The sequence below is a fragment of the Lutra lutra genome, chromosome 7 (assembly GCF_902655055.1).
Source record: "Lutra lutra chromosome 7, mLutLut1.2, whole genome shotgun sequence".
Classification (NCBI taxonomy): Eukaryota; Metazoa; Chordata; class Mammalia; order Carnivora; family Mustelidae; genus Lutra; species Lutra lutra.
In genome coordinates, this window is record NC_062284.1 from 110,571,504 (window position 1) to 110,589,024 (window position 17,521).

General features: G+C 40.1%; 2 protein-coding genes across 5 annotated transcripts in view; one reads left to right on the plus strand and one right to left on the minus strand.

Moving 5' to 3' along the window:
* SGPP1 (sphingosine-1-phosphate phosphatase 1) overlaps positions 1-3,395 on the minus strand; it is a 37,185-nt gene extending 33,790 nt beyond the window's left edge. The window contains exon 1 of the mRNA XM_047737664.1: positions 2,546-3,395. Coding sequence (XP_047593620.1) covers positions 2,546-3,241 — 696 coding nt within the window. The 5' untranslated portion in view covers positions 3,242-3,395. The remainder of the gene's footprint in view (positions 1-2,545) is intronic.
* LOC125104832 (translation initiation factor IF-2-like) overlaps positions 3,268-17,521 on the plus strand; it is a 53,201-nt gene continuing 38,947 nt past the window's right edge. For all 4 annotated transcript variants that reach the window (XM_047737666.1, XM_047737668.1, XM_047737667.1 and 1 more), the window contains exon 1: positions 3,268-4,196. In XM_047737666.1, coding sequence (XP_047593622.1) covers positions 3,268-3,729 — 462 coding nt within the window. In that variant the 3' untranslated portion in view covers positions 3,730-4,196. The remainder of the gene's footprint in view (positions 4,197-17,521) is intronic.

Below are 17,521 nucleotides of genomic sequence, written 5' to 3' on the forward strand. Positions count from 1 at the left end.
TTTTAAGATTTTATTTATTAGAGAGTGAGCAAAGGTGGGGGGGGAGAGAAGTAGACTCCCCACTGAGCAGGGAGCCCCATGCAGGACTCTATCCCAGAACCCTAAGATCATGACCTGAACGGAAGGCAGAATCTTAACCAAGTGAGCCACCCAGGCGTCCCACCAATGTTTTTTTCATTACCCACCCTGGAAATACAAGCATCTGAAGTACAATAGTACTGACAGAGAACAGGACCAAAACAACTTAAGCAAAGGGAGATACTTTTGTTTTCAATTCATAACAAGGATTTTTAAAAAAGTAAAAAGGTAAAAAAAAAAAAAAAAAAAAGTCATTTTGTTTTCTAAACTAGATTATTACAAACATTTATAAATAGGACTTCCATACAAGGGAGGCTTTCTTCTCTAACAGCAAATCAAAAGATAAATAATTATTCAAACTTAGAAGTTTACTCAAATTTAGAATAAAACATGTAAAATAAGAAATTTTAACTAATTTTACAAGACCAATTCTAATAGGGCAGTTTCCACATCTATAAAATGATAGTTTGAGAGGTGATTTCTGAAGTCCTGCCTAGCTCAATTTCTAAAACTGAACAACCTATAATTTTCTCAGACTTTGAACTAAATATATTACATTGTTCAAAAACTATAATGTAAGCTTATTCGGATAATTCAAATAACCCTAAAATGTTAGAATACTAGTATCTACAATCCATAAATGATCGGCAGTGCTGTTTTCAGACTTCCTGTTAGCATGTGTTCTGAATAAATGATGAGCAAAAAATAACTTTTTCTTACTTGGACTTCTAATATTAACAGCAAGCAACATAGCTACTCATTGAGGAGTTATAAAAGGCCCTACAGTAATAGAATCCTGAAAGTCTCATGAAAATAAGAGAAACATCATTAGCTAACCAGTATCATGCCAAACATAACTCAATGACAATCTTAAATTTGAAATATTTAAATAAGAATTTGAAATCTTTATCATTCAAAAAAGGCAGCACTACTTTATAATCTGAATATCCTCTATATTTCCTTTGGCTAAATACAAAGAAAAAAAACTGTCCATGATACTCTTCCCTCATAATTCTGTCATTCTTACCCTGCACATTACATACTTTTCCATGTTACTGTAAGAGAGATGCACTGCACATAAGCGCCCATGGGGACAAGATTTTATCTATACTGGAATTAAATCTAGAATAAGAAAGCTTCTCATAATAGAGTTTTACACAGAATTGAGTATTTCTCAATATAAGATGATTTGGGGCTCTAAAGGCAAAAAAAAAATCGAGAAAGTCTGAGTCTTTAGATTCTCCATAATTACCAACTTTATTCTTTTTTTTTTTTTTTTTAAGATTTTATTTATTTATTTGTCAGAGAGAGAGAGCGAGCACAGGCAGACAGAGTGGCAGGCAGAGGCAGAGGGAGAAGCAGGCTCCCTACAGAACAAGGAGCCCGATGTGGGACTCGATCCCAGGACGCTGGGACCATGACCTGAGCCGAAGGCAGCAGCCCAACCCACTGAGCCACCCAGGCGTCCTACCAACTTTATTCTTAAATTAAGGGACTGGTGTGCAGGAGGAACAAAGCTCCTTACAATTTAAAAGATAAAACAAGACAGCAGTCTAAGAATAAATTTTGTTTCCATAGAGAACAATGAGTTTTCAAACCCATGTAACATTTATGGACGACGAAAAAGTGAGAAATGGGAGGCCAAAAGAAGCCGGCAAAATATAAAATGTTTACCATTAAAAACTCATCCCTGATTGTCAGGCTGGCCCTGCTGTCATATATAACACTTTTACAAACCCACCAGTCTGACCAAGAACCCTAATTTCAAGAAAAACTTTAAAAGTATGCATTTTTAAAGCTAATGCAACAGTAATCCCGTAGTGGCTCAACAACTAATACTACAGATCAGTGATTCAGAAGGTAATTAAGCTTTGTGTCTATCAGCAAATTAGCAACCACACCCCTTAAAAAAAGAACTCAGGCTGTGTTCCATTAACTTCCATAAACAGCGGCTTTCGTTTAAAATTCATTACTTCATTGCCTAGAACAACAATGTTTGTTTTGGAATTACACTACGGTTTTATAAACAAGCCTAAAACAGAGTTAGTTTGGCGGAAAGCGGCGGATATTTTGGTAAAAGTGGGTCTTAGTTACCTAACGATTACGTATAAGAACACTATAATTAATTACAATTATATTCTGAGCATCACAAGAATTAAAACCATTTAAAAACTCAACCAAGGCCCGATGATAATATGTTACTCCACGAATAGCGTTTCCTTTGGGTTCTAAGAATGGCATTGCTATTAGAATATAGTTTGACAGCTAAGTCTCTAGGTTTCCCCCTATCACTTTAATTTTTATAAAACCTAGAAAGGGCCTGTTCGCGGGGACTGTGAAAACCCGTGGAAAGAGAGGCTTGGAAGGGGAACGGCCAAATTAAAATAACTATGCGGATCGAAAAGAACTCCGGGTTCTCCCGCGGAGAACTCCCCTAGGCACAGCAGACGAAGAGCGGGAACCTTACCTGCCAGCGGCCATAGGTGAGGAGGACCATGGAGATGGGGATGGCGGTGCCGGACATGGCATGGGTGGAGGGCATGCTGTACTCGGAGTTGTAGAAGACCTCCAACTTGACCACTGGCGGCGATGCGGGCCGCGGCCGGCGGATGATGTCCTTGGTGCACTGGCCCAGGTACATGACCAGCACCCAAATGACCACGAGCCTCCGGCCCACAAGGGGGTCCAGGTTCCAGATCCAGAAGGGGAAGAACAAGATGTAAAAGAGTTCGTTGCCCAGTTCCGTGCCGAAGCAGAACAGGTAGTAGAGCGGCCAGTTGCTCACGTGGGCCAGCTCGCCCTCCTCGCCCGTCAGCGAGTTGCGGCGCAGAGCCCCCACGCGCCGCGGCGAGGCCGGGCCCAGCTCGGCCGCCAGCCCGTTCCGCACGCCGTTGGGAGCGCCGCCACCGCCGGGCTTGGCGGGACACTGATTGCGGTCGCTCCCGGGCGGCTGGGGGCTTGCGGACGCCCCTGGCTGCTGCTCTCGGCGCCGGGCGTCTCCGGCGAGGGGCGCCTCCGCCTTCTCATCCTCTCTCGGATCCGTGGCGGGAGCGGCGGAGCGGCGCGGTAGCGCTTCCACCCCGCACAGCCGCTGGAAACGGGCCACTTTCTGTGGCTCCTGCAGACGGCCAGCCAGCTGGGCCAGGCGCTGCCTCAGCGACATGATAACGGGACCAGGACGGCCGGCGGATGGGAGGACGTCAGCGGCGGGAGGACGGGCCGGCCCCCGGCGCAGTCCCGAACCGTCCCCGCGCGCCTGGCCAGCAGCAGCGGCGCCCAGCTGGACCCGATCGGCTCTGCCGAGTGACGGCGCCACAGGCCGCAGCGGCTGCCGCGCGCCCCCGCCCCGCGCGCCCCTCCCTGGCCGCGCGCGCTCCGCCACCGCCCGCGGCCTCCACGCGCCGGCGCGCGCAGCGCCCCGCCCCGCCCCCCGCCGCCGTTCCGGGAGAGGGCCGGGCCGCGCGGGGCCGCCGCGAGCGCATCCGGAGGCGTCTGGGTGCTGAGGCTCGGCGGGACGGCCGTCGTGAGGTTCGCCTTCAGCTCCACCAGGCGTCGCGGCGCTCGGCAGACGGATGTTGCCCGCCCCGCTTCGCCAGCTTCAGCCCTCGATTCCATCCGGCTGTGGTGCCGGCTCCCTCTGGGGAGCGCTGACTCGGAAAGGCCACGATCCCGGTGCGGGCGTCCGCAATGCGAGGGGCCAAGCACACGGACATCCTGCTGGCACAGAATCAAATGTTTAACGGTGAATGAAGGCGAAACCACCACCATGGGCTCGGAATCGTTCCACTCAGGTCATCACAAGTCATTCCAGAGCTGTCTCTGACGGTTGATGTCCTGAAAGCCACGTGCCAATTGACCAATGGTGGCAAGGCTAGATGTAGGTCCCAGGACAATACTGTGCCATGAATCAAATACGAGATCACAGTTATTCTTGACTTAAATGTAGAATTTGCTTTCAATAAATTCTAATAGCTAGGTGGGTTTGCACAGAAGAAGTAATCGGTGACTGTGATTTAGAGTCTCAACCTCCATGTCTCACAAGGTACAAACTTGGGGTTCTAGAAAACACAGTTTTTATTAGAAGATCTCTGAACTCTCAATCCAGGAAGTTACTTCAGGTAAGATGGGTATCTATAATTAAAGAATATGAACCTCTTCCAAGAAACAGGCTGGAAATTTCCCCTGCCGTGTCAGTAGAAATATTTCCTTCGTTTCCCACAGAGAGTGAGGCTCCTCCTCCTACCTGCTCGACTGTAGCCAGAGAAAGATGAATAAATCATCATCCCTGTTTTAAAGTTGCTCACAGTATCAATGGAGACAGAGATAGGTCTATCTCTCAAGTGCGGAGCAGATGATAACTGCTAAAATGGAGACATCAACAACATGCTCCGGAAAGGGGAAGAAAAGTTGACTAGGGACAGCAAGAAAGGTGAAAAGTGATCCTCTGGAGCTGGGATCCTTATTAAAGAGCAGCATAAGATTAGGTGGAGAAACTTAGGCAAAGAGAAAAGGGATAAAGACAGGATTGGAATGTGCAAAGATGTATTCGGTGAACAATTAATAGCTCATAGAATAAGGAGTAGGAAGAGTGAGTGAGTGGAATGGGCTTAGAGGGGATAGGACCGGATTGGAAAGACCTTGAATGCCTAGTTGGAGATTTTATTTTGTAGTCGGTAGGGAGGCAAGGAAGGCTTTTAACCTAGGGAGTGACACCATCACAACTGTGCTTTAGAAAGATAACTGAGAAGGAAATCAAAGATAAATTGCCAGAGGTCAGAGACCAAAGGCCAGGTAAATAATTAGAAAATGATTGCACTAGTCAGGTGAAAGAGAATGAGAGCCTGAACTAGGACTGTGGTTCTGGAAATTGAAAGGAACTGGATAGATTTGAACAGGATTTTGGAACCAGGAAAAAGTTAAAGCATTTCATTTGAATTCATGGGTCTGCAGGCAAATAATAGTCTGTCCTTGGTTGGAACATGTTGTATCTAATATTGAGGCATTTATAATCTATGAGGGAGACAAAACCTGAGAAAACATGTAAGTATATTCAAAGATGTAAACCCAGGCATACCAAACAGCTCCAGGAAGTGAGACACAAGCAATCACTACATGGAGTAAGCCCAGAGGCGGCACTGGGTTATGTATAAATGGTTCTGTGAAATGGATCTTTAGCTGGCATTTGGAAACAAGGAGCAACTTGTACAGACAGGTGGAAACAGCCTCAGCGAGGCAGTTTACACATGTTCTTTTGTCAAAATAATTCGTTTATAAAGGAATTACTCAGATTCATCCAAGGAATTTCCAATTCTGGGGACTCATTAGCCTAAAGATAGCAAAAAAAGAAGAAAATACATAAAACAAAACAGAGGTGATATGTATATTTTACGGCTAAATTATGACCTCTTCAATAATGGCATATTTTGTCAGAATGCAATATTCTCTTTAAAGGTAATAGAGAGAAAAATGAAATGGGAATTTGGCCTATGACTGCACTGAAGAGAAAAAGAATGTAAGCTGACAAAATTTGAAAGGGCTGACACTGTCCTGCTGATACCGTAAATCTGTTAATATGGGCAAGGTCAAAAGCACCAAAGCACCATGATGAAAAGAATAGTTCTAGTAGGTTCTATTTACACCTACCTGGAACTTTTCATCTTGAAACTTAATAGGAATTTAAACATTTTTATAACAAAGCATAAACTTTTTTTAAAAAAGAAAACATTGTGGGGAGGAGGTGGAAAAAAAAGAAAAGGAAAGGGAAGGGAAGAAGAGAAAAGAAAAAAGAAAAGAAAAACATTGCTACCAACTAAGGATACGACTAACTGGGTGTGATAGTCAAATGTCTTAGTTTATGTTACATAATTAACATGTTAAATAAATTTTGTTAGATCCTCCTCTGTGCTTCAATTACTTTAATGTAATATTAAACAAAACCTTTTTGAGATATATGAACTATAAATGCAAAGTATTGCTATCATTTCTAAATGGATCTTTCATAAAAGTAGTAGGGAAACATGATATATACCCTTAGTCTTGGTCATTTTAACTTCCACAGCTAATTTAAGTTGTTTTTTATCATATTGGGTTGAGATAAATCATTGATTCATCTACTTTTACAAAGAAGTCCTAAGAATTTTACCTTAGAAATACATATTCTAAGTGATACATATTTCAAACTATGTTATACATATTGTATATTTGAAGGTTGCTAAGATAATAGATCTTAAAAGTCCTCATAATAAAAAAAATTGTAACTATGTGAGGTGATGGATGTTAACTAAAATTGTGGTATTCATTTTGTAATGCATATATCAAATCATTATACTATGTACTTTAATACAGACTTCTATGTCATTTATATCTCAATGAAAGTGGGAGGGAAAAACTGTTACTTAATAGGAAAATGATAATATTCATTTATTATGAATATTATGTTTGATTTTCATGTAAATATTATCATCAATTAATTGTCTCTTGCCTGGAATACAACTTAATTTTTTATTTGTTAAACTACAAAATTTATATATTGCTAACTACTTGCCCTAAATTATTATTACTATTAGTAGACTATGTTTGACATGTAGGTGTCAGTACATAGCACATTATGGGCAACAATAAATGGTGAATATGAATTTAATATTTTTAAAATATTAAACCTATGTTAATTAAATTCTTTGCATATACATCTAGTGATTTTATCCTGCATTTTTTATTAGTTTTATATTTCTAAAAAATAGGACTTCCTCTGAATTCTCAAAAAGATGCCTATAATAGCACAAATATAAGTAATATGTGATAAATATACATAAAATTTTATAACTAACAGTTAAGGACTTTTCTATGCTTTGTGTTTTCTGTACCCCAACATTTCGATCACTTTCTCCCAGAGTAAGATTCTAAAGAAAAAAAAAAACAAAACCTTACAAAAAATTATCTGAGGGGCACCTGGGTGGCTGGTTAGGCATCAGCTTGGGTCATGATCTCAGGATCCTGGGATCGAAGCCCACTTTGGGCTCCCCGCTCAGGAGTCGGCTTCTCCCTCTGCCACCCCCGACCCCATGCTCATGCTCTCTCTCTTGCTCTCAAATAAATAAATAAAATCTTTTAAAAAAATGATCTGAGAGTATTCTAGGCAATAAAATACATGCCTCTCACCCATGCTGACTGAGATAAACATGGAATTCTTTCCTTACCATATATACCATTTATACCAGTTTTCTTTTACCCTAAATCTGTAGTACTTCTTTTTTTTTTTTTTTTTAAGATTTTATTTATTTATTTGACAGACAGGGATCACAAGTAGGTGGAGAGGCAGGCAGAGAGAGAGAGAGGAGGAAGCAGGCTCCCCGTGGAGCAGAGAGCCCGATGTGGGGCTCGATCCCAGGATCCTGGGATCATGACCTGAGCCAAAGGCAGAGGCTCCAACCCACTGAGCCACCCAGGCGCCCCTGTAGTACTTCTTTTTAAACCATTTTTTTCTTCCCAAGATTTTCCCCCTTTGTTTGTTAACATCTCTTTCCAGTTCCAGTTTTCTTAAAATCTGATTCACGGCTTTTTCCCCCCCAGAAATGATTGGAAATACAGGTGTGTACCCAACTCTGAAGATTTATTTTTATTTTTATTTTTTTATTTTTATTTTTTTTTAATTTTTTTTTTAAGATTTTATTTATTTATTTGACAGAGAGAGATCACAGTAGGCAGAGAGGCAGGCAGAGAGAGAGAGAGAGGAGGAAGCAGGCTCCCTGCCGAGCAGAGAGCCTGATGCGGGGCTCGATCCCAGGACCCTGAGATCGTGACCTGAGCCGAAGGCAGAGGCTTAACCCACTGAGCCACCCAGGCGCCCCTGAAGATTTATTTTTAATTCAAGACTAGAAGTCTCCAGCCCCATCTGCCCATTGACCATTCCAGACATTTTGGTAGGTGTTGATCTGCCCTTAATATTTCTATGTTTGTAATATACTAGAATAAATTCTACATTAATCAAAATGGTTCATTTAATTTTCTAAAGGACATTAAGTGTTTTTATAAACTTTAGCTCTTGGTGCAAATATTTATAGAACGTGTCTGGTAGATTTTCCTTTTCTTCTTTTTTTAATTGAGGTATAATCAACAATATTATTTTAGCTTCAGTTTTATAATTTAGTAATTCAGCATTTGGATACATTGCAAAATAATAACCACAATAAGTCTCATTACCATCCATTACCATACAAAGTTAACACAATGTTATCGACTGTATTTCCCTGAGCTGTACATTATATCCCCATGACTTATTTATTTTAGTACTGGAAGTTTGTACTTCTTGACCCCTTCACCCATATCTCCACCCAGCAATCCTCTTCTCCTCTGGCAACCACCAATTTGTCTTCTATATCTAGGAGTCTGGGCTTTGTTTTGTTTTGTTTGTTTTGTGTTTTAGGTTTCACATATAAGAGAAATCATGTGGTGTTTGTCTTTCTCTGTCTGACTTATTTCACTTAGCAGAATACCCTCCAGGTCCATCCATGTTGTGGCAAGTGGCAAAATTCCATTCTTCTTAATAGCTGAGTAATATTCCATTGTGTATATACCGTATCTTCTTTATCCATTCATCCATCAAAGGACACTTGGGCTATTTCCATATTTTGGCTACAGTAAATAATACTGCAACAAATATATCTCTTCGAATTAGTGTTTTCTTTTTCTTCAGTTAGAATACCCAGCACTGAAATTGCTTCATCACACACTAGTGCTATTTTTAATTTTTTTAGGAATCTCCATACAGTTTTCCATTATGACAGCACCAATTTACATTCTTGCCAACAGTCCACAAGAGTTTCTTGTCCTCTACCTCCTCGCCTAACCATGTTATTTCTTGTCTTTTTGATAATAGCTATTCTGACAGGTATGTGGTGATATTTTGTTATGGTTTTGACTTGCATTTACCTGATGATTAGTGATATTGAGCATCTTTTCATGTATCTGTTAACCTTCTGTATGTCTTTTTTGGAGAACTATCTATTCAGATCTTCTGCCCATTTTAAAATTGGGTTGTTGGGGCGCCTGGGTGGCTCAGTGGGTTAAGCCGCTGCCTTCGGCTCAGGTCATGATCCCAGGTCCTGGGTTCAAGCCCCACATCGGGCTTTCTGCTCAGCGGGGAGCCTGCTTCCTCCTCTCTCTCTGCCTGCCTCTCTGCCTACTTGTGATTTCTCTCTGTCAAATAAATAAATAAAAATCTTAAAAAAAAATTTAAAATTGGGTTGTTATTGAGTTGTATGAGTTTTTTTTAAAAGATATTACTTATTTATTTGACAGAGAGGTCACAAGTAGGCAGAGAGGCAGGCAGAGAGATAGGCAGAGAGACAGGCAGGAAACAGGCTCCCCGCTGAGCAGAGAACCTGATGCAGGGCTCAATCCCAGGACCCTGAGACCATGACCCGAGCCGAAATGTAGAGGCTTAACCCACTGAGCCACCCAGGTGCCCCTGAGTTGTATGAATTTTTTATATGTTTTGGATATTAGCCCTTCATCAGGTATATAATTTGCAAATATCTTTTTCCACTCGGTAGGGTGAATTTTGCCTTTGCTGCTGGTTTCCTTTGCTGCGCGGAAGCTTTTCATTTTGATGTAGTCCCACTTATTTATTTTTGCTTTTATAGCCCTTGCCTTTGGAGTCGGATCCCCCCCAAAAAAAATCACTAATACCGATGTCAAGGACATTACTACCTGTTTTATTCTGGGAGTTTGATGGTTTCAGGTCTTGCATTCAAGTTGTGTTAATTTTTATAAATGGTGCAAGATAATGGTCCAGTTTCATTCTTTTGCATGTAGCTCTCCAGTTTGTATAACATTACTAGAGAGACTATCCTTTCCCCATTGTATATTCTTGCCTACTCTGTCATAAGTTAATTGGCCATATATGTGGGGGTTACTTCTGAGTTCTCTTTCCTGATTCACTGATCCATGTGTCTGCTTTTGTTCTAATACCATACTATTTTGATTGCTATAACTTTGTAGTATTGTTTTTTTTTTTTAAAGATTTTATTTATTTATTTGACAGAGAGATCACAAGCAGGCAGAGAGGCAGGCAGAGAGAGAGAGGAGGAAGCAGGCTCCCTGCTGAGCAGAGAGCCCGATGCGGGGCTCGATCCCAGGACCCTGAGATCATGACCTGAGCCGAAGGCAGTGGCTTAACCCACTGAGCCACCCAGGCGCCCCTGTAGTATTGTTTGAAACCAGGGAATGTGATACCTCTGGCTTTGTTCTTCTTTCTCAAGACTGTTTTGGCCATTCAGGGTCTTTTGTGGTTCCATATAAATTTTAGTATTATTTGTCCTAGTCCAACTGCCACTGGAATTTTGATAAGGCTTGCATTGAATCTGAAGATTATTTTGGGTAATATGGACATTGTAACAATATTTATACTTCCAATCCATGTGCATGGAATATTTTTCAATATCTTGAATTTCTTTCATCAGTGTCTTATATTTTTCAGGGTACAGGTCTTTCATCTCCTAGGTTAAATTTTTCCCTAGGTTTTTTATTTTTTCTAGTACAGTTGTAAATCGGATTGTTTTTTTTTATTTCTCTTTCTGATGATACATTATTGATATATAGAAATGCAACGATTTTTGTACATTAATTTTATATCCTACAAATTAACCAAATTCATTATTTCTAATAGTTTTTTGGTGGTGTCTTTAGGGTTTTCCATATATAGCATTATGTCATCTGCAAATAGTGTCAATTTTACTTCTTCCTTTCCATTTTGTATGCCTTTACTTCCTCTTTTTGCCTAGTTGCTGTGGCAAAGACTGCAAATACTATGTTGAATAAAATTGGGGACGGTGGTACCTGGCCAGCTCAGTCAGAAGAGCATGTGACTCTTGCTTTTGGGATTGTGAGTTTAAGTCATATTGGGTGTAGAGATTACTGAAAAATAAATACATAAAGAGAAAAAGTGGGGAGAGTGGGCATTCTTGTTTTTTTCTGATCGTAAAGGAAAAAGCTTTCAGCTTGCAGTTTTTTACCATTAAGTGTAATATTAGCTATGTATTTGTCATATATGGTCTTTATGTATGCTGAGGTACATTCTCTCTATGCTGTCTTTGTTGAGAGGTTTTTTTTGTTTTGTTTTTTTAGAGTTTATTTATTTGACAGACAGAGATCACAAGTAGGCAGAGAGGCAGGCAGAGAGAGAGGGGGAAGCAGGCTCCCTGCTGAGCAGAGAGCCCAATGTGGGGCTCGATCCCAGGACCCTGGGATCATGACCTGAGCCAAAGGCAGAGGCTTTAACCCACTGAGCCACCCAGGTGCCCCTGTTGAGAGTTTGCAATCATAAATGAAGGTTGACTTTTGTCAAATGCTTTTTCTAAATCTATTTTTTTTTAAGATTTTATTTATTTATTTATTTGACAGACAGAGATCACCAGTAGGCAGAAAGAGAGGAAGGGAAGCAGACTCCCTGCCAAGCAGAGAGCCTGATTCGGGGCTCGATCTCAGGACCCTGGGATCATGACCTGAGCCGAAGGCAGAGGCTTTAACCCACTGAGCCACCCAGGTGTCCTTCTAAATTTATTGATATCATGATTATATTTTAATCTTTCATTTTTTTAATGTGGTATATCACATTTATTGATATGAGGATATTAAACCATTCTTGGATCTCTGGACTAAATACCATTAGATCATGGTGTATGATCTTTTGAATATATGGTTGAATTCGATTTGCTAACATTTTGTTGAGGATTTTTTGTAACTATGTTTATCAGGGATATCAGCCTGTAATTTATTTATCTTCTTTCTTTCTTTCTATCTTTCTATCTTTCTTTCTTTCTTTTTCTTTCCTTCCTTCCTTCTCTCTTTCTTGCTTTCTTTCAGATTTTATTTTTTATTGATCTCTGTACCCAATGTGGGGCTCAAACTTAACAACCTCTGAATTAGGAATCACATGCTTTACCAACTGAGCCAGCCAGCCAGGCACCCCTGGCCTATAATTGTGTGTGTGTGTGTGTGTTGTCTTGTCTGGTTTTGGTATCAGGATAATGCTGGCCTCATAAAATGAGTTTGGAAGTATTCCTTCCTCTCCAGATTTCTGGAAGAGTTTGAGAAGGATAGATATTAAATCTTCTTTGAATGGTAGAATTCACCAGTAAAGCCATCTGGTCTTGGGCTTTTATTTGTTGGGAAGTTTTTGATTAGTGATTAAAACTCCTTACTGGGGCGCCTGGGTGGCTCAGTGGGTTAAGCCGCTGCCTTCGGCTCAGGTCATGATCTCGGAGTCCTGGGGTCGAGCCCCGCATCGGGCTCTCTGCTCTCTCGGGGAGCCTGCTTCCTCCTCTCTCTCTGCCTGCCTCTCTGCCTGCTTGTGATCTCTCTGTCAAAAAAAAAAAAAAAAAAAAAAAAAAAAAAAAAAATCTTTAAAAAATATAAAATAAAATAAAATAAAACTCCTTACTATTCAGATTTTCTATCTCTTCATGATTCAGTCTTGGAAGATTTTAAGTTTCTAGGAATGTAGTCATTTTTTCTAAGTTGTCCAATATTTTGTCATATCATTGCTCATGGTATCCCCTTATGATCTTTTGTACTTCTGTGGTATCAATTGCAACTTCTCCTCTTTCATTTCTGGTTTTATTTATTTGGGTCCTCCTTTTTCTTGGTGAGTCTAGCTTAAGGTTTGTCAGTTTTGTATATCTTTTAAAGAACCAGATCTTAGTTCCATGTATCCTTTCTTTTACTTTTTTTATTCTTTTCTTTTTTTTTAAAGATTTTATTTATTGTGGCTCCTGGATGGCTCAGTCAGTTAAGTGTCTGCCTTCAGCTCAGGTCATGATCCCAGGGTGCTGGGATCGAGTCCCACACTGGGCTCTCTGCTAGGCAGGAAGTCTGTTTCTCCCTCTCCTGCTACCCCTCCCCCGGCTCTTACTCACTCATGCTTGCTCTCTCTCTGTCTCTCAAATAAATAAATAAAATTTATTTTTTTTAATTTAAATTAAAATTTTTTTTAAAAATAAAGATTTTATTTATTTATTTGAGAGAGAGACAGAGAGAGCAGGTGTGGGGGTGTGGCAGAAGGAAAGGGAGAGGGACAAGCACACTTCCTGCACATCAGGGAGCCTGATGTTTGGCTACATCCCAGGACCCTGAGATCATGACCTGAGCCACCCAGGCACCCCAGTTGTCTCCTTCCTTCTAATTTTGGGCTTTGCTTTTTCTTTTTTAGTTCCCTTTTAGGTGTAAAGTTAAAATGTTTATTTGAAATTTTTCTTGTTTCTTGAGGTAGGTCTGTGTTGCTATGAACCTATGAACTTCCCTCTTAAAACCACTTTTGCTGCATCCCATAGATTATGGTATGTCATATATCTGTTTTCATTTGTCTCTGGGTTTGTTTTTTTTTTTTTTTAATTTCTCCTTTGATTCCTTTTTTCACCCAGCAGTTGTTCAGGAATGTGTTGTTTAGTCACCACATAGTTGTAGTTTTTTCAGTCTTTTTCTTGTAATTGAATTCTAGTTTCATTTCATTGTGGTCAGAAGAGATACTTGATATGCTTTCTATCTTCTTGAATTTATTGAGATTTGTTTTGTGGCCTAACATGTGGTCTCTTCTGGAGAATATTCCATGTGCACTTGAGAAGAATGTGTATTCTGCTGCTTGTGGATGGAATGTTTGGTATATGTCTATATTAGTCCTTCTGGTCTAATTTGTCATTTAAAGTTGATGTTTTCTTATTGATTTTCTGACTGGATAATTCATCCATTGTTGTAAGTGGAATGTGAAGGTCCTCTACTATTAGCGTATTGCTGTCAGTTTCTCCCTTTAGATGTTAATATTTGCTTTATATATTTTGGTGCTCCCATGTTGGATGCATATGTATTTATAAATCTTATATTTTCCTGCTGGATTGACCCTTTTATCATTATATAGTGCCCCTCTTTGTCTTTTTTTTTTAATATTTTATTTATTTATTTGACAGAGATCACAAGTAGGCACAGAGATAGGCAGAGAGAGAGGGAGAAGCAGGCTCCCTGCTGAGCAGAGAGCCTGAGGTGGCTCGATCCCAGGACCCTGAGATCATGACCCGAGCCGAAGGCAGAGGCTTTAACCCACTGAGACACCCAGGTGCCCCACCTTCCACTTTGTCTTTTATTACAGTATTTGTTTTAAAGTCTATATTTTGTCTGGGGACACCTGGCTGACTCAGTCAGTGGTGCATGCAACTCTTGATTTCAGGGTCATGAGCTCAAGCCCCATGATGGACATGGAGCCTACTTAAAAATTTTTAAAATTTAAAAAAAAGTCTATTTTGTCTAATACAAGTATAGTTTTACCAGTTTCTTTTTGTTTCCATTAGCATGGAATATCTTCTTCCATCCCCTCCCTTTCAGTCTCTGTTTATTTTTACTTCTCAAGTGAGTTTCTTCTAAACAGTATATAGATGTGTCTTTTTTTTTTTTAATTTTTTTTTTTTTAAGATTTTATTTATTCATTTGAGAGAGAGACAGAGACAGAGAGAGGACAAGCAGGGGGAGAGGCAGAGGGAGAGGGAGAAGCCGACTCTCCACAGAGCCGGGAGCCTGACATGGGGCTGGATCCCAGGACCTGAACATCATGACCTGAGCTGAAGGCAGACACCCAACCATCTGAGCCACCCAAGTGCCCCGTGTTGTGTTTTTTTTTTTAATTCATTCAGCCGTCCATTCATTTTGAGTGGAGAAGTTAGTCCATATATATTTAAAGTAATTATGGATAGGTGTGTATTTATTGTCATTTGTTAATTTTTTTTCTGGCTGTTTTTATTGTTCCTCTCAGTTCCTTTCTTTGTCTCTTTCTTTCTTCCCTTGTGGTCTGAAACTTTCTTCAGTGTTATATTTAAATTACTTTGTCATTTTCTTTTGTGTATTTTCTATAAGTTTTTTGACTTCTCTTTACTGTGAGGTTCATATATATTATCTTATGTATGTAACAGTCTATCTTAAGTTGATAGTAACTTAAATATGAACACATTCTAAAACTCTACTTTTCAGTCACCCATAACATTTTGGTTTTGATATCACATTTTACTTTTTTTTAATTTTATGTATCCTTTAACTATGTGGTTTAATTTTACTCTTTTTTACTTTTAACCTTCACATTAGCTTTATACATGGTTAATCCACTACTTTGTATATATTTGCCCTTTCCAATGAGATTTTTACTTTTATATGTTGTCTTGTATTAATTAGTGCTACTTCTTTTCAGATTAAAGAAGTCTCCTTAACATTTCTTATAAGGCTGATTTAGTAGTGAACTCCTTTAGTTTTCACTTCTCTGGAAATCTCTGCATCTCACCTTCATTTCTGAATGATAACCTTGCTGGATAGAGTATTCTTGGTTGGATGTTTTTTCCTGACTTTGAATATGTCATGTTTCTTCCTTCTGGCCTGCAGTATTTCTGCTGGTACCTCTATAGGGTTTCATGTATAGTAACAATTTGTTTTTCTCTTGCTGCTTTTAAGAGTCTCTCTTTATCTTTAACTTTTGTCATTTTAATTATATGTTTTCTGTGGATCTTTTTGGGTTCATCTTATTTGGAACTTTCTGGGCTTCCTGAACCTGGATGTTTTCTTTCATAGGAAGTTTTAGAGAAGTTTTCAGTTATTATTTCTTCAAATAAGTTTCTGCCCCTTTCTGTCTTCTCTTTCTGGGACCCCAATAATGTGAATGTTATTTCACATAAGTTTCTTTTTTTTTTTTTTTTAAGATTTTATTTATTTATTTGACAGAGAGAAATCACAAGTAAGCAGAGAGGCAGGCAGAGAGAGAGGAGGAAGCAGGCTCCCTGCTGAGCAGAAAGCCGGACGCGGGGCTCAAACCCAGGACCTGGGATCATGACCTGAGCCGAAGGCAGTGGCTTAACCCACTGAGCCACCCAGGTGCCCCTCACATAAGTTTCTTAAGTTATCTGCACTGTTTCTTTTTCTTTAAAGATTTTATTTATTTATTTCAGAATGAGAAAGTGAGAGAGAGCATGATGGGGAGAAGGTCAGAGGGAGAAGCGAACTTCCCATGGAGCTGGGAGCCTGATGTGGGACTCAGTCCCAGGATTCTGGGACATGACCTGAGCTGAAGGCAGTCACTTAACCAACTGAGCCACCAGGCACACACACACACACACACACACACACACACACACACACCACTTTTTTTTTCTTTTCTTTTCTTTTTCCTATTTGGAAAATAGGAAAAAATATTTTTTCTAGATAAAAAAATATTTCCTATTTGGAAAAAATAGTCTGGGTGGATTCCATTGCCTTGCCTTGCAGCTTACTGATTCATTCTACTTCATCCAGTTTGCTGTTGAACCCTCTATTGAAGTATATTTTTTCAGTTCAGTTATTGTATTCTTTTTTTTTTTTTAAGATTTTATTTATTTATTTGACAGAGATCACAAGTAGGCAGAGAAGCAGGCAGAGAGAGAGGGGGAAGCAGGCTCCCCGCTGAGCAGAGAGCCTGATGTGGGGCTCGATCCCAGGACCCTGGGATCATGACCTGAGCCGAAGGCAGAGGCTTTAACCCCCTGAGCCACCCAGGCGCCCCCAGTTATTGTATTCTTTACCTCTGCAACTTCTGTTGGTACTTTGTAAATATTTTCTAGTTCCCTTTATTGAAGTTCTACCTATGTTCATTCTTCTCCCAAGTTCATTGAGTATTTTTATGGTCATTACTTTGAATTCTTTATAGCCTAGATTACTTATCTTTGTATTATTAAGGTCTTTTTCTGAGGTTTATGTTGTTCTTTCATTTGCAACATACTTTCTCATTTTGCTTAACTCTGTTTCTATGTATTAGACAAAAGAGCTACCTCTCTCAGTCTTGAAGGAGTGACCTTGGTAGGTGATAAATATTCTAGTTTAACTTTGCCCTCATTCTTGTTTGTCTCTGGAACCTTTGTGATAGTCTAAACTGCCTGATTTATTCTAATGTCCTGTTGTTGAGGGTGTGCCAAGAGTTGTCAGTGTTCCAAGGGGAGGAATCTCATTTTGCACTTAGTTTGAAGCATATTGGAAGCAAAGCCTTCAGGTATCACCTTTTTTTTTTCCCCCTTAAGATTTTATTTTTAAGTAATCTCTACATCTAACCTGGGACTCAAACTCACAACCTAAGATCAAGAGTCACATGCTCTACCAGCAGAACCAGCCAGGCACCCTGGTAGCAGCTTTGAAAATATGCAAATACATATAGTACTGTGGGGCTGCAGTCATAATTCCTGCTGGCCTCAAGACCAGGAGATCTGGAGGTACTCTCTGAGTGACAGTTGCAAAACTTGGGACTCCAAATGAGTGTATAAGCTTCCTTCTGGGTGGTCTTGTTGAGCTGTTGTGAGGCCAAGGGAGTGTTGAGAATGGTATCTCCCTGCTTACATTCCCTGGGTGTTCCTACTTAGACTCTAGATGTTTGGGAAGCCTAAAGTCTGTCCCT